At 39.6% G+C, this 23,566-nt stretch overlaps 1 protein-coding gene across 6 annotated transcripts in view; it reads left to right on the forward strand.

Annotated features, from left to right (window-relative positions):
* Positions 1-22,069, forward strand: part of snx14 (sorting nexin 14) — a 36,222-nt gene extending 14,153 nt beyond the window's left edge. Inside the window, exons 14-30 of one of the 6 annotated variants that reach the window (XM_069196565.1) lie at positions 253-408; positions 2,202-2,326; positions 3,666-3,724; positions 4,533-4,559; positions 9,282-9,414; positions 9,876-10,062; positions 11,830-11,913; positions 12,181-12,281; positions 13,132-13,243; positions 13,364-13,404; positions 15,322-15,441; positions 16,066-16,180; positions 16,897-17,061; positions 17,322-17,417; positions 20,108-20,199; positions 20,742-20,798; positions 21,835-22,069. In XM_069196565.1, coding sequence (XP_069052666.1) covers positions 253-408; positions 2,202-2,326; positions 3,666-3,724; positions 4,533-4,559; positions 9,282-9,414; positions 9,876-10,062; positions 11,830-11,913; positions 12,181-12,281; positions 13,132-13,243; positions 13,364-13,404; positions 15,322-15,441; positions 16,066-16,180; positions 16,897-17,061; positions 17,322-17,417; positions 20,108-20,199; positions 20,742-20,798; positions 21,835-21,876 — 1,712 coding nt within the window. In that variant the 3' untranslated portion in view covers positions 21,877-22,069. Of the gene's footprint in view, positions 1-252; positions 409-2,201; positions 2,327-3,665; positions 3,725-4,532; positions 4,560-5,983; positions 6,140-9,281; positions 9,415-9,875; positions 10,063-11,829; positions 11,914-12,180; positions 12,282-13,131; positions 13,244-13,363; positions 13,405-15,321; positions 15,442-16,065; positions 16,181-16,896; positions 17,062-17,321; positions 17,418-20,107; positions 20,200-20,741; positions 20,799-21,834 lie in introns of all 6 variants that reach the window. The other 5 variants (XM_069196568.1, XM_069196561.1, XM_069196562.1 and 2 more) reach the window with 5 other exon arrangements.
* The last annotated feature ends 1,497 nt before the right edge of the window (positions 22,070-23,566 follow it).

Raw genomic sequence — 23,566 nt, forward strand, 5'->3', positions numbered from 1 at the left:
TTTTCACACCAACTCTTCACTCTCGGTCTTCATTAATCACCAGGCACCAAGTTTCAGAATGCATGGTACATTGGTTAAAGCAGTTTCAGAGCAGGAAACATTGCTCAATTACGCCTAAAGGTGTGCAAGAATCACTGCACCAGATCACATCATATTTAGCATATTTTAGGTTAGGAAGGAGTCGCACTGTAAAAAAAAAAGTTAAATAAATGGCAGAATTATTTTTCATAATCTGGCATTTTTTTCTGTCAGAGGAATTCAACGACAAGATTTTACGCCCAGAATTGACAGACTCGGAGATGCTCTCCCTTCATGAAGAAGTGAAAAAGATCCACAGTACTTACTGCTTGGATGAGAGCGTCGACAAAATCCAGTTTGACCCTTTCATTGTCGAGGAAATAAAAAACAGTAAGTTTCATTTTTCTTGCAATATTCCTAGAAGAACAAAGTGGTTATTGTTGGATCCAGCGTATTGCAAAAGTGTCAAGATCCTTCCTTTGGTGTTCTATTTTATGAAATGGCAAAATGCTGCTCACACATTGTTTGTAAACTTCATATTTAATTCAAATCCTGATTGCTCCTACTGAAGACTTGTAAGGGTAGATAAGGTACAGTAGATGTGATCACAAACTCGAGAAAAGGCTGAAATATGCTGATTGCATAAATATTCAGACCCAGAACTCAAATTTTGGTGGGAGTAGTACCTTTTCCAGCACTTACAGCTACAACTCATCTTGGGTAAGTCTCCACCAACTTTGCACACTGGCGTAATCCAGTTTTTGCCCATTCATAGCAGATTAACTATTAGCTCTGTCAAGAAGTTTGGGGATTGCAGCTGTCAAGTTTTTCCTTACATTCTTAGTAGATTTCAAATCAAGACTTTGAGACACTCCAGAACATTCACTTTCTTGTTCCTAAGCTTCTCCAGTGTACCCCCGGCCTTGTGTTTTAGATTATTTCCTTGCTTCACACACACATTTCAGCAGCTTTTCTTTTCAGCCTTTTTTTTTCTACGATTTTGCCAGTACTTTGCACCATCTCTGTTCCCCTCAGTCTTGAGAAGCTTCCTAGTCCCTGCTGGGAAGCAGAACTATAACATCATGCTGCCACCACCAGCAGCAAGTGGGATGGTGATGAGTCACTGAAGCACCATGTTGGATTGGCATCAGAATAAATGTTTTGCATTTAAATTCTAATCTTGTCTTGTTTGACCACAAAAACCTTTTGCCACATGTTTGCAGTATCACTTAGGTGTTTGGTTGCAAACTCCATGTGGGATTTGAGATGTGTTTTCAGTTCCATACAAGCTCTCTGTGCATTGCCAGGGATGTTGTTAATCCGTGAATGGAGTTTTCCATCTCAGGCTTTGAAGTCTATGACTCTGTTGCTGTTGATCTCAAGGTGGCATCCCTAACCACTTTTCTCCTCGCCTGATTGAATTGTTTGTAGGGACAGGGAGAGGTGTATTCTGAAATTATGAATCACAGTTATTTTAGACAAACAATTACCTTGTTCAGGTAATTTTGTCCACCTTGATTTAAATTTGCCACAGCAAAGGGCTTTAATATTAAATATCACTTTTTTTCTATTTTCGTGTTTTACTTTTTTATGTTAAATGTTGTGTGTGTATAACACATTTTAATTGCTGCTTCAAAGTGTCTTGACTACAAACTCTACAGCGATAACATTTGAAAACTCTGTAAGAGTTTGAATACTTTTGCAAGGCACTGAATGTCCTTTAGGTTTTCTTCTGGCATGGTGTTTCTTGATTTTCTTCACTGTGCTTTAACATTTCTTCTTTTTTGTCTAGCGGTTAAAACAACCGCTAAGGATAACTAGATAACAGCATAAGAAGTCAAGTGGTAGAGCTGGTCAGTGCGAATTCTGTTGCGTCAATCAGTTCAGTTCAAACATGTGAAGAGATGATTCCCATCGGCTGCAGGAGTTCCTTGGGTAGAGACCAGGTCTTCTTAACCTGTCATGAAGCAGGGAGTTCCAGTGGCAGCGAGACAGAGGCCTCTTCTCCATTCTTCTCATTCTTCCACAAGATTCAGTAGATTCTACAGCGAGTGAAAAGATGAATGGCTCTGGCAGGTTGGGTGTGTTGGAGGAGAGTGTCATCAAGCCCAAAATGAGTTGGGCACATAGACTACTTTAGAAACACGAGGTAATGTGAAGAATCCTTTCACTGTTTCTCACAGTTGCGGAAGGGTCCTACGTTGATGTCGTGAAGCTGCAGACCATGCGCTGTCTTTTCGAGGCCTATGAGCATGTTTTATCTCTGTTAGAAAATGTCTTCACACCCATGTTTTGCCACAGTGATGAGGTAAGTCTCCCTGTTCCGGTGTTGTGCTTTACGAGCTGCAGCATTACAGCATTTCCTTGTTTGTTGATGTTTTCAAATCCAGGCACTAAAGCACAATTAGACTTTTTTTATTGTGACCATATCCTAAACAAAAGCAAGTATTTTCTTAATAGGGCCATGTTAAGTCGCTGATGTTTTAGTAAAAATACCCTGGACCACTAAAATAATCTGGGGAAATCAACAGATGAATCAAATAAGTCATTTGTTCAGTTGCCATCTGTAACCAAAGGAACCTACATGTCTGCCGATGAATGCTTCAGTAAAATGTCCAACTATATCTCAGGGAAACTACCTTGCTTAGGGGTGTAACAGCTTTGTCCCACCCAGGATTTAAACCTAGAAAAAGCTGGACATATCCATGAGGTTTTAACAAAGGTGTAGTCTGTTTTTCTGCTTATAATATTTCATTGTAGAAGTAATCAAAAATTAAAATAAAAACATGGTACATTTGAATTTGATATGTCAATGGCTATTATTACAAATGTATTATAAATGTATTAAATATTTTTATTATACTTGATAATTGTATTCTTAAGGTCAGTTTATACTTAGAACCTTCTCTAGAGTCTTTAGAAACAGAAAATGTGCTAAAAGCATAAATGTGTATTTTTTGTAGCGGAGTTAAGATAGCACTCAGATAGGCAAGGCTGCGATTGTGAGATATAACATGTTAACACTGTTACACTAAATCTTTCAAATTGGGAATTATCATCAATTGTTGTATTAAGATGATTTGAAAAGCAGATTGTGTTTATCTTTGACGTTTAATGTGTGCCTGATCCTGGCTTTAATTAGGCCTAATAGTAACATTACACTGATTCCAAAACAAGTCAGGCTGTGCATTGTGAATGCTTGACTTGCCAGGCACACACAAACCTCTTCAATGTGTGCAGTCACAAATATATCTTCTCCTGCAGGCTTATTCAGCTTGTTGTTCATAACATTTAATCTTTTACAAAGCAGCAGGGTTGTATCTTTTCATGTGTCTGATCAAGTCTGCCAGTAGAGGGAGAGAAACTAAAATACAGTGGTGTTTTCACAAACACTTTATGTACAGTGGACTGCTTTTCCGAACAGCAGGTGAGGTAAAGAATTAGTGATATTATGGGGAGTGAAGGCAATTGATAAGGCATGCCCACAATCGATATGTTTCTAGGTATGAAATTACCTTGTGCACTGCATGATCCTCTGGTCAGTAACTAGGTAATTTATTATACAGCTGATTGATGAAAAAGAGTAACAGATAAGGTTTAAATTACATTGAAATTTAAGACATCAATAAAGTGTAATTTTGTTTCAGTATTTTAGGCATCTGTTAAGGGGAGCAGAGTCCCCAGCGCGGAATTCAAAACTAAGCAGGTACGTGTTTGACTGTCCTGTTTTACCGTTTGTTGTCCAATATTTAGAATAGAAGGCGACATGGTTGCATAGTGGGTTAGCATCTCTGCCTCACAGCACTGGGGCCCTGGGTTCGATTCCTGGGGTGCTATCTGCGGGGAGTTTGTATGTTCTTCCCCAGTTTGCGTGGGTTTCTTCCAGGTGCTCTGGTTTCCTCCTGCTCTCCAAAGACATATTTACAGGTGAATTGGATTCAGAGAAAATTGGCCCAGACGTGAGTGTGTGTCTGCTGTGTGATGGACTGGTGCCCTGTCCAGGGTGTGCCCTGTCTCGCGCCTGTTGCTTGCTGGGATGGGCTTCGGCTCCCCCGCAGCCCAGAATTGGAAGAAAGGTTTCGAAAATAGATGGATAAGAGTGGCTTGTTGCACGTCAAGCGATAAAGCATGGATTCTATGGACAAAATCACATGGTCTTCATTTTTTAAAATGGGACTGATCAACACAAACCCATCCCCGAACTTGTAAAAATACAGTATTGGGGTGTATCGTCCTGATACATTTCATTTCCTTTTCTCTGACAGCCTTTTTCAAAAGCGCTGTCGTCTGATCATTTAAAAGTTTGCAGATGATAGTGTTGTTATGATTTCAAGGTCTTAGCCTTACTTAAATACAGGTGCACAAGGCAGTAAGGCAGTTTTCAGAATGACAGAGCTCTGTACTCCTTTTCTCATTGAAATCGACGTGTTTGTCTTATGTGACTGTGTTTGTTTCTTGTCGTGGGGTTAGTATGTGTCCTGGCCTGTTGTAATGCCTTGTGCCTATTATTCCAGAAATAGCCTGAGTTTGGATGACATCCGGTAAGTATGTCACCAGCATGATGCGCGTTAATGTCACTCAGCTGCCTTTTTAACACTGCTCCCAAGATATGTAACTATACTTGCTGGAATGCAGTTTAAACAAACAAGTCTGCCTTTGTAACAAATATTAATGAGTTAAATGGGATTCTTATTTAAACGGATGATGGGAGGGTCGCGCTTGATCCCAAATCACTGTAGTGTGACATGCAATGAGTGTGGCGGGGTCGCTGAGGGGAGGGTGGGGATAGACTCTCTCGGCTCCTGGCAGCATCAGGAAGCTCGGAGGATTGAGGTGCTGTCCGCAAGGGGACACGCCTCCCCTCTAGCCACCTGTACGGTGCCTGTGACCTGCTCAGAAATGAGCAGCTCAAAGGCGGCGGGTCGGAGGAGTCTCCTCACACTTCCTCATTCTCCCCGTTTCTCAGAGTCCTGCGGAGAGACATGATCTGTGCATTTGGCTGTTCCCAATTAGACGAGCTGACCCAAAGATGTGTACAAAAATTATTTGTTAAAAAAAAAAGATCACACATGATTTGTAAGATAGGCCTAACTTTAACCGTGTGAGACAAGCACAGATTTTATTTTTCGACTGGCTCACACATACACTTTGATTTGTGTATGTGATGCAGTCTCTCCCCGGTTTTGAAGTCTTTTTGTCAGTTTTTGAACATTTTACTTGAAATTGAATCATTTTACACACAGCCATTTTTAAGTACAAATATTTAAACATTACATGAATTAATGTGTGTAATTGTTTGGTTGGGATTTCACACAGATTTACATGCATTCCTACAAGAAATCGAGAGCTATCCTTATGTATTTTTTGTTAGTAATAAAACCCTGTTAGACCTCAAAGTTTGCAGTATCTTGACGCTCGAAAAAGAAAACATCAAAAGTAATGAGTTTTTTTTCTTCAAATTTGATGTCTGTGTGTTTTCATGGATTTTGAGTTTTTAATTTAATTTTGTATTAAATTTTGAGACCACACATCTGTTGAGAGAGACTAGCATCTGTATAGTATAACCCAGGTGTTTTTGAGCATTGCACTCATTGACAAATGTATATTATGCTAAATTATCTGTATAAAATATATCGATGGAAAATTACAGCACAGCTGGATTCTATTTTGAAAGGGGAAGCTAAGTCTTAAGACACATTCTGTTTTGTATGATGGGGAACAAGATTGTAGTGAAGAGCACTACAATCAGAACGGGGAAATTGTGCTCTTTTTGTTGCAAAGGTAGTACTTAGGGCAGCATGAGCTTGGAAGCTGGTGAAAAAGGAGTCGAATGCAAGACTTTGAGTGGCTGTGTGGCATCATCCCTGTCTTTGAATGCAGGCCTTTGAGCTAATATATGTCTGTCTTTCTCTCACAAATGATTGCTGCCACTTGGACATATTTGTTTTATACAAAATGGCACTAGCTGTGAACAGGATTACATGCAGGGCTCCGCGCCTTCATCCATAGCACAAGCTGCGGCTGTGAGCCAAGGGCCTTCACCTGCATCCGTTTTCCCTCATGTCCAGTCAGCTCTCACACTCCCATCTGGCATTTTCCCTTCTCTCCCTGCTGCTTTAAAGTAAGTCAGGGTCCATTACAAACCACGTGCCCCCCCCTTCACAGCGCATGGGTCTTTGTAATACGTGCCATTTACAGACTTGTGTTTGTGTGTTTGCTCAAGCATGATTCCCTGCACTAACGAAGGGTGTCTTTTGGACATCTTACTGAATATGTACATTTCCTTACCCTTTGCAATTTTTTAAAATTTTCACCTTCCACGTGATTTGATTTGACAAAAAGGGTAACACATATACCATTTTTGTCATTTTTTATACTTTGTCATTGCTCCTATTTATATTTGAGAGATTATAGTGAATGGGGTTAGGTTTTACATTTCCCAGTGAAGGAATAACAGTGCACTAGATCTATGAATAGTGTACTAAAATTGTAAATCTTGTTCATTAACCACTGAAAAATATTGATCCCCTGTCCATTTAGTAAGTTGTATGTTTGTCTTTGTGTTATTTTGTCATTGGTGTCCTCTCCATTTTTGTACATATAAAGCTCAGATTCTTAGCATAAGTGAACTGTAAGATGTAAGTGGGTTGTATTATCTGTGAAGTAATATATGTCTGATATGAGAACAGATGACAGAGTCCAAGAGATGTATAGATAACTGTCTCAATCTGAATACTAGCTTTTGTTCTTAACCTGCCTTTTGTTGAGTTCTCACGTGTTGCACAAATTCTCACTTTGCAGCATAGTGACCTCTGCTGGGAGTGTTTCTAACAAACATAAAGTTAGATTAGTTACAGTACGTATGTGTGTTTTTTAATCATATAGTAAATGAATAGTAAATCCTGTGTATTTTCATGAAGACGAGATCTGTTGTGGAAACAATAGATGAAAAATCACTTCCCCATGCTGTTTTTCCTTGACGTCAATGGCTGACCTCAATTACACGAAGTTAGTGAGCGCTGGATTAAACAACTACAGTAAGCAAAGTCAGTATTCATGGAGTTTGAAACCAATTACCACGAGGGCCCTGTCAAATACTGTATGGATATAGGATACTATAGCAGTTACCTAACAGAAAACAGAATTGATCCTGTAGTACATAGCACAGACTTAAGTGTTATGGGAGTTCAAACCATCAATACGTCTGAGTGCTAAAAATCTCTGTGAGCTACCCACTAATGTTTATGCTCCAGAATAGTTTTCTAATATAAAAACCATTAAAACCATTATTTCCTAAACTGAGATGTTCAGGTGATGACAATTGCATCAGATTAACATTCTTATTTTTCCCATGAATAGAAATTTTGTACTTATGGTTGATGTTAATTATGTATTATTATTTCTAAATTATCCTTACAATTATAATTATATTATTTTCTTTGAAACATATGAAATTGTTTCCTTTGAACTTTTTAATAGCTCTAAATAGAACAAAAGAACAGTTTCAATTGAGAGGAGGCAAGTCTAGCCTTGCTTGTTTGGTAGTTAGTATAGTTGATTAAGGTATTGCCTTTAACAACATACCTGGGCAGCATGTCTGTACTTCCACAGCTCATTGAGCAGTTTATTGTCAAGAACAGAAGCATTGAGAACAGAATCATTCTAAAATATAAAATCTTTCGTAACTGTTACATATTATAGAAAAGTGTTTTAATTCAAATCAAGCATGAATAAAATATATTTTTCAAAGTATTTTTAATAAAAGTTCAATTTTATTTCAAATAGCTAGTCGTTACCGTTAACATAAGTTATGGTAATTTTCACGTCTATTGGAGAGTGGTTTTCTTATACAGTAGATATTTGTGAATTTGTGACCATTTGCAAATTTGGCTTATTCACAATTTGGTCTGGCCGACGGTTGAAGAAGAGTGGGAAAATATGAAGCCGAACTGAAAGTTGATTATCGTAACTTTCAATTTAGCAGTGCAACAGACTAGGATCCGTGACAAATCTAGCCAGTGAGTGAGCTTCTCCCAGCTACTTGCCCAAGTACACACTACCCAGCATTCGCATCTCAAAGTCGGCTTGTTTTTGTATTGCATCTAACACTCCAGGTTCAGTTACAGCAGAGTGGAGAATGACAGGCTGGAGACGACGCTACAGGCTCACTGACCGTTTCACTGCCCATTTCATTACAGTGGGGCATGCTAATCACGGAGGCAGAGAGCAGAGAGAGAGTGGGCAGGCATCCGCTAGACACAGAGGAGGGATTCATGTTTATTTTAGCTGATTATTAAACTTTTTGTAGTTACTGTTATTTTTTGTAGTTTATCAGTGTTAGTTTAAAGCAAATGCATTAGTTCTGTACTTATAATATCAAGTAAGTGGTACTTGTGTCATTTAACCACACGTGCCATATACTGTAGTTCATTATGCAACGGTATATGTGTGAACTTTGTTATATGTGAATTTGTCTATTTGCGATAGTTCTCTCCATCTAACTCTTGATCAAACTGTTCAGACTCAGCTGCACTTTAATATGTTGGTGGCATTTTATTTATTTCTTTATTGTTGTTGTTATTATTATTTGTTTGTCATTCATTACTGGAACTTGAAGTGTCTTAGCCCTTACTTTTGCTCTGCAGTTAAAGTTGTTCATTTAAGTTATTCAGATGGCTGAGTTGCAGCTTAAGTAACATGTATTGTAGAATGCTTTTTGTATTATATTTTTAATGTTTAGAGTATGTGTCTGGAGATCGTGTATTAAATACACCTTGTATAAAAAGTTTGGGCCAAGTTCTTTGGTTTTGAGCAGCGATAATCATTGCATTAAATTGATTGAATGATGATTAGATGCTATTTTAAGAATCAACATGTTCTCTCAGATTTAATTATTTGGATGTTCTGAAGGTACATCACTCAATATAAACGTTAGATCCTCTTTGAAGTATCGTTTCAATGCTAAGGTTCTTAGCATTCAAATGTTAGTTGTAAAAATGTTGTAAATCTTTTAGTAGTGTGATGGGTATATATTGCTTATAGTGTGCACTAAGAGTCTGCAACTGTCTTCAGAAGGTGGACGTCGAATTATATACTGTATAAAACAAGACCTTTAGGTTCCTGCCTGCTGCTTACAGATCGTCGCCTTCCTGTTGGCTGTGCTTTGCTCCCATTATGCATGTGTGATGTATTTGGCGTTTCTTGCTGAATGTGTCAAGTCTCGCCGACATGCTGACAGTGGTTGTGTTGTATTTAATGTTTAGAAATACCTCTAAACGTGGGGAGACCTTTGGAATCAGCCGCATTGGCAGTAAAATAAAGGGCGTCTTTAAAAGCACAACTATGGAAGGTGCTATGCTTCCATCCTCTGGGTTAGCAGAAGGGGAAGATGACATGGTAAGTTGGAGTCTTACTATGATCTTGCTGTTGTGATACCCCTAAATAATACACAAAAGGACTGTAACATTGTGCTGAATTTTGCATGAACACAAATCAGATACCTGTATTAAATTACAGGTAATTTGGAATTACACCAATGTTTTTTTTTTTTGTATTTTTGTATTTTTCTGACATTCTAATACTTTTGTCAGGTAACAATAATTTGTAGTTTTTATTACGTCCTGGTGTGTGCCTAAAACTCAGGTATAATTCAGGACAAACGATAGAGTTGATCTGAACGTTGGCTGGGGACCCATAGGCCTTAGTGTTGCCTGTGAATAACAAATCTTTGCAAAGACCTTTGTCATTCCACAGTGTCGCGGCTCACTGCAGTCCGAGGCGAGTTCGTATATTGGGAAGACAATAACCCTAACCCTCATGTGCAGACGTATTGTTTCATGGCTGCGATTTGCCTGCAGGTTGAAGAAGCCACCATGGTGATGGAGGATGACTCCCCGGTGGAGGCGATCAGCACTCCCAGCACGCCCCGCAATCTGTCTGCCTGGAAGATCACCATCCCCTATGTGGACCTGTTTGATGACGAACTCAAGAAAGAGAGATTTCCAGTGTTCTGTATCGATGTGGAGCGCAATGACAGGAAAGCAGGTAAGGGGAGAGACCCCAATGCATTTCAGTCTGAGAACGTGGAGTTTCTTGTGTTTACCAGAGATCTATGTGTTTCACGTTATTCTATGAATAATCATAGCGGGTTAATAGAAATAACAGCAAGTTAATCCTTCTTCAAATTGCATCCATTTTCTACCCACTTCTTCCAATTCAGGGTCATGGGGGAACTGCAGCCTGTCCCTGCACACATACATTGAACCCAGGACCCCAGTGCTGCAAGACAGCAATGACAACCACATTTGAATAAAACTGCATGATATTGAAATCGCATTGTAAAACACTGTGCCCTGTTCATGGACTCCTCATGTACAGACTCCACGTATTTGAGGTCCAGATATGTGTTTTATAAAATTTACAGTTCTTGTTACATATTTTGTGAATACCCTCTTGTATGCTGTTACATGTATAGCTTATAACTGCTGTGTATAAATGTGTAACCTTCATGTATCCAATCTGTCAGGTTATACTGAGTGCTGTCAATAGAGTGAAGTATAACAGGAGAGACACTTAGGCGTAGTAAACTGACACACTGGAAAGGAAACATGATGAGAGTGGGATTTATTTTAAAGTGAGTGGTGGTTCCCAGTCCTGGTTGTGGTGACCCACACACCTGTTGGTTTTTGTTCCAGTCAGTCCCTCAGCTGCACAATCAGAACATCATTAATTTAATAATAAGATTAACCTGCGCTGTTTGTTCCCAGTTCATTAACGTGTTGGAGCTGTAACCGTTGTGTTTTCTAGGTGAAATAAAATCCAATCCCTCTAGTCCAGAAACTCCAAATTTCACAAGCTTTTTTTTTTTTAAATCACCTCTTTCAGTGCAGATATTTTCATATTTTGTGCCTGGCATTTTTTTCCATCCTAACCATTTTGGGAGTAATTTTCGACAAATCAGTGCAAATGATCATCAGTGGTGTTGTGATAATTACCTCATCTTAAGTGCCTTTGTGATGGAAATTTAGGGAAAACATTATTAAATGTTCCAGATTAGCATAGAACATTGATAGTCAAGGAATATGTTTGTTAAGTAGTCCTTTGGCATTTTATTTATGAGAAATGATTGTAGGATTTATCAATATTTTTGCATTGAAAACAACTATTTCAACTATATGTTTTTTGCAGCCATTTGTGTGAAATGTATTTTATTTATACACTTATTATAAAGAATAATAAGTGTTTATGATGTGTTTTGCAACCCCTAAAATTGAGTGCTTTTAAATTTATAACAACAACAAATAATCAGATTAACTACTAAACACACTTTTGGTATTAAACTGCAAAATTAGTTTACAAAAACTGATTTTACACAGTCAACTGTGCAACAAGTAAACTTTAAGGATACAAGTAATAGGTTTATTCCAAGCTGAAAAGAGAAGAAAGAAAACACAACGTTTCGGCTGTGGAGCCTTCTTCAGGTGTGAGGCCTTTTTTATAACTTTAAAGTTATACCTGAAGTGTCTGTTATCCCCTAAAGGATATACAGCACTTTCTAACACTTTGTACCATGTTGCACGGAAAGACTGAATTGCATGTTAATTCTTTTTGCGTGCTGTTATTTCTATTAAAATTCCGTATTTGTTAATATCACCATTTTTTCCATGTCAAGTTTGTTAAAAAAACATGATACCTGAACAAAAGTGTTCTCTGAAGATGATAATCTCCAACAGTTGTCTGATTTAACAATATCTGAATTTTAGGAAATTTTGCTGTTATTAATGGTGTTCATTTTTCCCTCCTGCATTCTAGTTGGTCATGAAACTGAGCATTGGTCTGTGTACAGAAGATACCTTCAATTCTATGTTCTGGAATCAAAGCTGACAGAATTCCATGGTAAACACATTTTTTATTGTTTATGATTGCAGAGATTTCAGAAAACGTTAACAAATGTGGCTTCCCAGATGCTTAAATACATAATACAATTACTATATTACTTATATATCTATTGGTAACATACAAGTATTATACTGTAGGTGGGTTCAGTTGAGATGAAATGACTGAATTAGCAAAGGCAATGCTATATCCATTGTATATATCATTGTAACCTATTACAAAGCTATTATATTTTCAACTAGCTGTTCTTTATCTCCGACTATCAAGGTTCATTTCCAGATGCCCAGCTTCCCTCCAAAAGAATTATTGGCCCAAAGAACTATGAATTCTTAATGTCCAAGCGAGAAGAATTCCAGGAATACCTGCAGGTATTATTGCTCCGTGACCAGCAGTCCAGTCAGAGTAAACGAGGATGACCGCTGAACACCAGTAGAGCAAGTTATTGTCCGTTTTCAGAGGAGTCAAAGTACAGCCGAGTATTTTGTTGCATCAGTGCATTGCTTTTCATGAATAAAGTAATTTAATTTAGCTGGCGTTGCCCTAGGCGTGTTGTTCAGAGTGATTAGTGGATGAATTCCAACAGCTGGTGCTGCAGACTCACTTGCAGGAGGACACCGGTTCACCACTCATTTGGCAGATGGACCAGAAGGGGGTTAAGTGACCTGTTCAGAATAGTACATGCAGGTCTGGAGCTAATCTTTAGGGAAACCAGTGGGACACGTCATCACAGCTGCACAGATTTGTGGGGTGCATAACCGATATATGTTATCGATATAGCTCTTTTTCAAACCTATTTGTTTCACTACAAAGTTTTATAGCAGGCAGTGGGAAGGAGGGTATTAATTTCCCTTTATAAGTGTTTAGGTAATGATGCATTCGGAGTAATTAGAGTGCTTTGAGGCTTTAATGTACTTCAATACAAAGATATGCTTAGCTTCAATGCATTAAAATCTACATTAGGTTAAAATCCTGCATATGATTTTAGTAAGAATGAAAAATTGTTACAGAGGATACCAAAAGCTAATAGAGACATTTTAGCACATCATAGACCATAGATTGCGGCACAACAAAATTATTCTACTGCTTGATCTTTCTGAAGTTTATATTCTTTTTAAAGGGACAAGCAAAATTACAAGCAATTGAATGAAAATGCGTTATAGTTTAAACTTGGGGCATACTTATTCGAAATTTCTGAACCCTGTTTGTTTTACTCTTTAGAAACTTTTGCAGCATCCGGAGCTTAGCAACAGTCAGCTGTTGGCAGATTTCTTATCACCCCACAGCATGGAATCACAGTTTCATGATAAGATGCTGCCAGATGTTAATCTTGGTAAGTTAAGTTATTTCTATCCAAGCATTCAATAATGGTAAAGAAGTACAGAAAATGTTTTAGTTCATTGGTTACTTAGACTTCATAAATTGTGAAACAGTTTTCTTTTTTTTCTTGCAGGGAAGATTATTAAATCTGTTCCTGGAAAACTGATAAAAGAAGTAAGTCCTGTTTATCTGATATATTTATACCAAAATAAGCATATAAATATTTTGAGGTAACTGTAGGATGGTTTGATATCCATTTCTCGAACACGGACCAGATGATACTATTGCTAGTGAAACCTAGAAAGGAGGAAGATGGTTAAAATGGAGTGATGTCAGCTGAGGAGCTGCAGGACAGCAGTGACCATGTGGGCTGAGGAGCTGCAGGACAGTGGTGACCATGTCAGCTGAGGAGCTGCAGGACAGTGGTGACCATGTGGGCTGAGGAGCTGAAGCAGGACAGCGGTGACCATGTGGGCTGAGGAGCTGCAGGACAGCGGTGACCATGTGGGCTGAGGAGCTGAAGCAGGACAGCGGTGACTATGTGGGCTGAGGAGCTGCAGGACAGTGGTGACCATGTGGGCTGAGGAGCTGAAGCAGGACAGTGGTGACCATGTGGGCTGAGGAGCTGCAGGACAGTGGTGACCATGTGGGCTGAGGAGCTGCAGGACAGTGGTGACCATGTCAGCTGAGGAGCTGAAGCAGGACAGTGGTGACTATGTGGGCTGAGGAGCTGCAGGACAGCGGTGACCATGTCAGCTGAGGAGCTGAAGCAGGACAGCGGTGACCATGTGGGCTGAGGAGCTGCAGGACAGCGGTGACCATGTGGGCTGAGGAGCTGCAGGACAGTGGTGACCATGTCAGCTGAGGAGCTGAAGCAGGACAGTGGTGACCATTTCAGCTGAGGAGCTGCAGGACAGCGGTGACCATGTGGTCTGAGAAGCTGAAGCAGGACAGCGGTGACCATGTGGGCTGAGGAGCTGCAGGACAGCGGTGACCATGTGGGCTGTATAGGGCAAGCAGAAGCAGAAGGACCACTCAAGTTATCGGGAGAGTAGGGGTGGATAACCCTATTCAAGGGACAGTATGAATCATTTTCACAAACCACCTGAACCCAGGATTCCAGTTTTCCCCACCTTTCTCCCATCCTTTTGCCCGATATCTTGTTTACCGTCATCTCTTTGCCCTGCTTAGGCTGGAAATGTGCTGTCTTATTTCTTAATTTGGATCGAGTCGCCTTGTGTTTTTCAACTCTTTTAATGATGAGCTTTATCATGTTAGTTGCATAAATATCTTTGCTTCCTTGGCCTTGTTGATTCATTCTTCATACAGATAAATCCACAATGCAGAATGTGGTAGCAAGGTCTATGTGCCCTAGAGGACAGTCTAGCATGGGCCTAGTGTGCCAACTAGAGGCACTGTGCTCATGGCTTTTTCATCCTGCATCCTTAGCCATTGTGGTGATTGTATTCAAGTTTCTTTGTGGTTGAAAGTTCTAGGACCCAATTAAAAAAAAATCATTCTTTTTAAATCACTATTTCATGTTCCACCTTATTCCACAATTTATTTGAAGTCCTTGAGTGTCTTTACTTTACCGTCAAATAAAATCTGAGAACAGTTTGAGACGGTCAAGGCAGTAATGAATGGTTAAGTTTTTATTGGAATATTAAATAAGGTTTCTGTTTATATTTAGGTACATTACAGCTAAAATGCCCTCCAAAAGGTTTTAGTACAACAAAATCACCTGCTTTACAATTGGGCACGTTGGGTGTGTGTTCTCATGAAGCGATACTATGTACATTACCATATACAAAGATACAATACTAAAGACTGTACATTTCAGTTTTGTCTAATTCTGTCTACATTTGCATCCTATAGCAAAAGCACACTTTGTGTACCACCCAGAATTCCTGCCGCTGTTGCCATCTTTAGCCATTTAAGACAAAAATAAGAAGTTTAACTTTGCTGTCCCAATACTTGTGGAGGCCACTGTAAGTTAGTAGAGTGTAGTTAGTGCAGTGTGCAGCGTAATAAACCTTTTAGGATAAAGCCGCACGGAGCGCGAATGTATCTGAGGAAATCTTGGTTTTCCAGAAAGGCCAGCACCTGGAGCCTTTTATTCTGTCCTTCTTCAATTCGTGCGAATCTCCAAAACCCAAGCCGAGCCGCCCGGAGCTGACCATCCTGAGCCCCACTTCTGAAAACAACAAGAAGGTGGGCTAGTGCTGCTTGCACCGGACTCGTTTTGAGTGAAGCACTTACTTATAATTGAATTGGAAGTCAGGCAGGTATCTTCTTACGTGTTCTTTCTTTTTCGGAGTAAGTCATTAAGAAATTTTCCTGTACTTTGGTAACACCTCCAAATGTATGATTAGTGCTCTGTAATTATATTTTTTCGTGTAGTTTAAAATGAAAGCTTCAATTTAGACTTAGACAGGTGGTTTTAAAGGAAACTGCCTTTCCAAGCAAGGTATGTTTTTCCATAATATCAGGTTCCAGTTTCTTATTGGAAGAACAAGCTAACATCTTTTTTATAAGCGTCTTCTGAAAGATTATGGCTGAAGGTGTATACCAAAATCACAGGGAGTACTAATGTCAAAATTTAGATTGCTTTTGCAAGGATCCTTTAAAAAAATGATGATCTCTTTTGGTCACGTTTTTTTTCCATTTATGTGGTTACTGGTGGCAGATGGGGGGAAAAAACATTTTTCACAATTGTTGTAAGTTCTCGGTACCTTAGGGACTACAAGCATCCTCATTCTTATATAAATATTAGTTTTCATATAGTATACTGTGGTTACATTTAAAATGTGATATTTTTTTCTTCTACCTTTGCAGCTTTTCAATGATCTGTTCAAAAATAATGCCGGTCGCTCTGAGAAGAAATACAATCAGAACTGTTTCATGGAGAAGATCACAGTAGAGGGCGTGTATGACTACCTGATGTATATCGGTACGTCACAGTGTGTGTTGTCCTTAGGCCAGCGGGTCCACACAGAGCAGGATGTGTACTGTGATTGCTTTTAGCTCTATATCAAATTCTTAGTTCCTGGATTGCCCTCATTCAGGTGTGTTGCCTGAAATGTCACCAAGAGGACCACTGCAGAAGCAAAAAACGTATTGTGGGATTGTATGAAACAATCTCATTTCTACCTGTCTGTGCATCATCAATTGATCACCTACAGTAGTAAGATCTATTTAGTCAGGAATAGCAGCAAGCAAAGAGAAGTTTTGTGTGCTGAAGGAAATAGAAATAGTACTCTTGAAGTAGGGTATTTCTGACAATCGGGACCACCTGAAGAAACAATTAAACAAAGGTCTGAGCAAGCAAGATGATCAATTAAGTCATTGGTGAGCACTAGAGCGTTAGAGCCCAGCTGGAGCGAGAGCTAACAGATGCAGTGACACTCCAGTGCAAGGCCTGGGAACCACTGCCTTAGATCAACGAACTTCATGGTTTCATAGCTGATGGGAATAATTGTTCTGCATTTTCTTTCATTAATATACATGTCAGTGTATAGTTACGTTAGTAATAAACGTTGGTTATAACCTTTAGGTTTCTGTTAACCCATAAATGGTGTTTTTTATTTTCACGTCTAGATGGCGCTGTTGTGACATAAACTGGAGGTGTTTTGGCTGCTGGTTTTATGACTGTGTTTTGAACTGCAGGCCGAGTGGTGTTTCACATCCCCGACTGGCTGCACCATTTGCTGACTGGTGGCCGGATCCTGTTTAAGAACACACTTGAAGCCTACACTGACTACTACCTACAGTACAAGTTAGACCAAGTCCTTCAGGAGCACAGGGTTGTCTCTCTGATAACATTGCTAAGAGGTGGGTTATGTGAGATCTGTGGTAAAATGTGAAGATTTGTTTTTTCACCTTGATCAATAGTCCTAAGCTTGTGTTCTGTCCATGAACCACCACTACTTGCATACGTAAGATTTCGTTCTTTCTAAGCAAACTCTCTCCAGCCCTCTATTTCTTACACATTTCTGAAATGGTAGTTTTGAATGTCAAAGGCAGTTGATTGCCTGCTCATGCAGTGTCTTCTGTGTTACCTTTTACACTGACTCTTGTTATTCCCTTCCTAGACGCCGTATTTTGTGAAAACAGTGAGCCTCGCAGTTTTGAAGACAAACAAAAGAGAGCCAAGAAGACCTTTGAAGAAATGATGAACTACATTCCTGGTTAGTACCACTGTTATTGATACCCTGGCTGCTTTCAGGAAACGGTTGGATGAGCTCAATTAACTACTATCTACCACACAAGCTAGATGGGCTGAATGATCTCTCGTTTATAATTTTCGTTCTCGTGTTGTGGTCAGCCTTATGTCCAGTTTTAATAGTATGGCACAGTAATGTATGAACACCAAAACTCGCAGAGAATCTTTTGTAATTGGTTGCTTACCGCGTCTCATGTGCAGGTGCATGGCGCGTATGGAAATTTTTACGAGCCATCCCATTTTGGAGTCTGAAAAGCTTCAATGAACATGCTATATTAGTAAAGAAAATCTTTAAAATAACTTTTGTAACAGAAAGACAATAAGTTGATTACTGTTTTGATGATGCTAGTTTTAATTTACCAGCTTTAATACGTGACGCATAAATTCTCAATATTTTTCCACAGCACCTCAAAACAATACCTATTACTGTTTTCTTAATTAATCCTTTTTCTGTTCATTTTCTAAATAGGTTTACTTAAGACTTTCATTTGACATGACCTGTGCTATTGTTACGAAATGTCACCTGTCAACATATTTAACATCCCCTTTCCTACATAGTAACTGCTATTCATTTTGTTCCTTGTCCTTCAGCACACAAATAGTTTATAGACACTAAAGAGCCAACGGGGAAGACATGCTTGGATGTAAATGTACATTTCTGTTCTTGAAGCCTGGTATAGGATTTTTAAGAGGAAGGATATTCATTTTTGCGAGGGGACAAATAAAACTCAAGAAGTCTGAATTCAGTTGAAGTCCGAGGTCTATTGCCAAGCTGGCAATATTGTAAGTGTTAGCTGATGAATCCACATCTCTTTAGTCTATTAAGATGCTACTAGCTAACCTTTGGGACTTCACAAGTATACAGTATATGGCATCCATCGATTTTATAAGCAATTTGTTTAAATGATTGTACATTTACAAGGTTCAGCATTCTAAAAGCAATATGTGATGAAAGAGGTCTGTTTTACAATATGACCTACTGCATTGATTAAAGCCAAACACATTCACCAGAGTTCATCAATGCATAGGAGCCATTTAGAGAACAAATACTTTCTTCAGCATTGTTTTCATTTTTATAAGTCTTTTATAAGTATCATTGTTTTCAAATAAGCAGATAATGGTGTTATACAGTACATGAAGAAGGCTCTACAGTTGAAATGTTGCATTTTTCCTCTGTTTTTCAGCATGGAGTTAACCTTGACTTGCTCCTTTGCGGTCTAGGCTTGCTGACCCAGCTGCCCACTTGAACATTTTTTTCTTTAAATGCCAACAGCTTTGTCCTCCATTGCTGATCAGGGGCTGAGAGATTTTGTTCAGAAGCCCCTCTCTTGCATTTCACACGTATTCTGATGGTTCTAGCATATGCTCAGAATTTTATTACCTCAAGGGACATACTTTGTTCTTTCTGTGTTTTTTCAGTCTTCTAAAACTGAAGTTTTAGAAGAGCAGAAGTACTCTTGTTACGTAAGAAAAGCAGGTGGTTGCAAAGTCTCAGGGATCCTGGAGCATTGCTCCCACTGGGATCTTTTATTGTTTTTTTCCCACAATATCAACAGCTTATGGTACAGTTTGTGTCACCTCATTCTGGAAACCTCCGTGCTTTTTATTTAAAAAAAACAATACTGCCATTCTAATGTGTATGGCATGATTACGTCTGTTAAGGTACTCACATGATGAAAATACTCCATTAATCTGCAACATTGTTATGTTTTCAGGTAAAGCAAAATTGAGGAAAGTACCTCTCTAAACAGAATACTCTAATACTAATAATAATAATTGCTTACACTTATTTAGCGCTTTTTTGGACACTCCACTCAAAGCGCTTTACAGGTAATGGGGTCTCCACCACCACCAATGTGCAGCCCCACCTGGATGATGTGACAGCAGCCATAGTGCACCAGTACACTCACTACACATCAGCTCTCAGTGGGGAGGAGAACAGAGTAATGTAGCCAATTCATAGAGGAGGATTATTTGGAGGCCATGATTGGTAAGGGCCAATGGGAAATTTGGTCGGGACGCCGGGGTTACACCCCTACTCTTTTCGAGAAAAACGCCCTGGGATTTTTAATGACCACAGAGTCAGGACCTTGGTTTTACGTCTCATCCGAAGGACGGCGCCTGTTTAGAGTACAGTGTCCCTGTCACTATACTGGGGCATTAGGACCCACATGGGCCACAGGGTGAGCGTCCCCTGCTGGCCCCACTAACACCTCTGTTAGCATATTTATCTTTTGTTCTCATACCAGGTGAAATGTGAGTTGACTTTAAGGTTCCCTGCATGGAATAGTCTAGTTCCAAATTTGTTATAATTTGATGAGATTTATAACAAGTATTGTCCAACTCTATTGTCGAACTGTGAACCAGGCGTCACAAAATGGACAACAGAGCATTCACCTGTACAGCGGAACTTGTTGTCTGTAGGACTTATTGCCCAAATCCATAAGAGACTCTAAAGTCACTTGTTGTCACTTTTTAAAAACGGACATTTTTAAAACGTGTTTTTCATTGAATCTTAAAATGTATAATTGAGCTGGACTTTTACATCCACTAGACCTGTTTTCTGTACTTTTCTTTTTTTCTTCAGTCATATGTGATGTGTTTTGAATTTCTTGAAATACTTCTTAATGATTTTTTTTTTCTTATCCCACTCAGACTTCCTGGGGAAGTGCATCGGAGAAGAGGCCAAGTATGAGGGAATCAGGCTGCTCTTCGATGGGCTACAGCAGCCCATTCTCAATAAGCAGGTAAGAACGTGGTAGTGGGTGTAAATGTAGGTATGTCCCACTCCTTTTTTGGACCTTAAAATAGACTACTGATTCTGTTGTGTGAAGAGTGTTTGTATGGTAATCTGTGTTGCTTCTTGGAATTATGGAACATATCAGAGAGTGTTCAATTTAATATATTGTTTTTTTTTCTGGAAATAGTCATGGATGGAATTATCTGTGTTGATAGACTTCCTGGAAGGTGAACTGAAACCCATTAGTGTTCATGTCTAACTGATATAGTCATTGCCTAAAAAACACCAAATGCCTGTCTGTTTAGGGAGCGAATACGTCATTTAGACAGGGTTGAATTGGACACCGTTTTTCCTTGTATCCATGACTCATTTTGTGTAGCAGTAAAATATGGGGGAAAAGCATGTCAAAGCAGTATGAATCGGGTAAAAAAATCAAGTTGTAACTCGTGCAAAATCTGGAAATGGGCAACACTGTGCTCACTCTTTCCTCCTTTTGTCTTGTAAAAAAAAACAATTTTTAAGATGGTGTTCTTTGCTTTGTTTTTACAGCTGACCTATGTACTGCTGGATATTGCTGTACAAGAGCTTTTCCCTGAGCTAAATAAGGTACCCAATGCTTTTAAATCTTGCCAAAGTGTGTGAAAAAAAGACGCTCTTTGACACTCATGTATTAAGAGATTAATTGAATGAATGTAAATTTTATAATCATATGGTTTTCAAAGATATATGATTATATAAATTTGGCCAGGACGTCGGGGTTACACCCCTACTCTTTCAGAGAAACGCCCTGGGATTTATAATCACCACAGAGAGTCAGGACCTCGGTTTTACATCTCATCTGAAGGATGGCGCCTGTTTACAATATAGTGTCCCCCCCGTCACTATACTGGGGCATTAGGACCCACATGGACCAAAGGGTGAGCACCCCATGCTCTGCTGGCCCATCTAACACATCTTCCATCACCAACCTTAGTTTTTCCCTGGAGGTCTCCCAATCAGGTACTGACCAGGCTCACACCTGCTGAGCTTCAGTGGGCTGCCAGTTGTGAGTTGCAGGGTGACATGGCTGCTGGCTACTAAAACGGGGATTGATTAAGCCCGTTAAATGCAATGTTTCGTCAGCAAAATCTATATTTCCTTTTTTTCACACCGCAAACTACAAAGCAACATAGTGTGTCGCAGTAGAGCAGTGGCCAGCATTGCTGCCTCGTTGCGCCGGGGCCCTGGGCTCTGTTCCTGGGGTGCAGTCGGCGTGGAGTCTTCTCCCCGTGTCCCCGAGGTGCTCCCGTTTCCTCCCTCATCCCAAAGACACGCCTCTGGGAGACTGGCCCTGGTGTGAGTGTGCGCCCTGCGACGGATCGGCGCGCTGTGCGGGGGTCTCCCCTGCTCTGCGCCTGCTGCTCCCCTCCCTTGCGGCCCTGTGTTGGATGAAGTGGTAAAGAGACGTCTGTATGGATGGATACGAAGGTGCATGTTAGTGCCTGGCAACATGGACACCGTTCATTTCTTTGTAAAAAAAAAAATGAAAGGTCTCCCCTTTCCTGCATCCAAACTGTACTGTGACGACCCATTTATTGGACGTTTGCCTCGGAAGGTTTAAAAGTTTCAAGGTTGTTCTAATGAAAACACTTGCTGTCTCCAGCAGGTACAAAAGGAGGTCTCCACTATGGCACCTTGGATGTAGAAGGCGAGTAGCCGCAGCTTGATCCAAAGGATGTGCACTATACAGTGTTGTAAATAGTGCAAACACATCTTGAAGACCTGGACCTCCTGCACAGAGCTTTTAAATTTCAATGTGACGAGAGGAAAAAGACCTGTTGACTACATTAACAACCATCTATTATATTGCACTAATAAAGCATATTTATTGATTTGAAGAGGTGTCTTGAGTTCTTTGTATATATAAATTGGGTGGAAATTCATTTGATAAAACAGAACAAAGTGTATGACCAGCAGCATTTATGCCACAAACCAAACTGTTCCAGCTGTGGTTCGGTATTACACTGTATCCATACAGAGGCCCAAGCCTAATGAGAGCTTGGCTGAATGTGTTCTTATTTGCAGATGAAGATGGAAAGTTTTCCAGGGCAGAGCTGGAGGGAATCCAGTTGTTAAAATTGTTTTTTCATACCACAGATCGCTCACATTATTGTGTGCCGAGCCTTTAAGCAGATTCCTGTTCCTCTCTGAATTGTTAAATAAACAAAAGAAAATTTAAGTTCATTTCTAACAATCAGATATCTTGTAAAGAGTAATTTGTAGTTCCGCTCCACTGGATGTAACATTTTATTTCAGAAGCTGCTTAAATCTGAATATTTTTTAGAAGAAAATAAACCGTGAAGGAAACTTAATAGAATGTCATCATTTTATCAAGGAGGTAATCTTACTTTTTTAAAAGAGGGAAATGAGCACAAAAAAAACATTCTGAGGGGGGAAGGGTGGGGTGGCTTTCTGGTAAGATCTACAATTCATCTGACCCAGACTGCTATTTTAGACTCGTATGGCATGTTCTTACCATATAATTACAGTCCAAACCAGCACTGAACTAGGCACAGCGTTTGTTAGAAATACCAGAAAAGGGCAAGTGAGTGAAAAAGCAGACCAAATGATTTTGTAACTTTCCACTTTGAAACACACTTTCCACCTCTGTGAGGGTGGTCTGTAAGGTTCTGAGCGGAAAGTTGAAGGAAGAAGAGACCGCTGCTGTATAGTAATAAATCATTTTATACAGTTCATTTAAAAGCAATCATCTCACAACACCACACAGAAAAAGCACGCACTGGAAGTAAAAGAAACCTACACAACGCTGAACACAAAGCTTTCAAACAAGATTAAAGAGTCGGTTAACAAAACATGCTAAAAGCTTTCATGTTTTTTGGCTGAATTTTGAAAGCAACCGATGTGGCTCAGTGCTGTTTTCTTTGGCGATGTTGTTCCAGAGTTTGGAACACGGAGACAAAAGACTTTTAAGACGGGTTGTAGACAAACAGGGAAACGTGCAGTAAACCAGAATCAGCTGAGCGAAGCCTATGTACAGAAGACTAAAGGGACAACATAGCGCCTAGATACAGAGGAGCCGTAATGTGTAACTCCATGAGCATAAGTTAAAAAAAAATCTACCTACAGGTATCGCCGGACAGGATGCCAGTCTAGAGCATTCCTAAGACCCTTTCACAATGTGATAACATGAGCAGGACTTTGTGATGATTCCAGCTGCCTTCCTAAAATCCGCTCACACTGCCAGGTCACAAGATTCAAGCCTTCGTTTTAGTCTGATGTTTAAAAAGACGTTTTGTAATTGTTCTCTGTTCCTTAAAATGCTGTGAGGGCTGCATGCCCTATTCTAACACTGTTTTGTTATCACCTTCATGATT

Source organism: Lepisosteus oculatus, chromosome 2 (assembly GCF_040954835.1).
Source record: "Lepisosteus oculatus isolate fLepOcu1 chromosome 2, fLepOcu1.hap2, whole genome shotgun sequence".
Classification (NCBI taxonomy): Eukaryota; Metazoa; Chordata; class Actinopteri; order Semionotiformes; family Lepisosteidae; genus Lepisosteus; species Lepisosteus oculatus.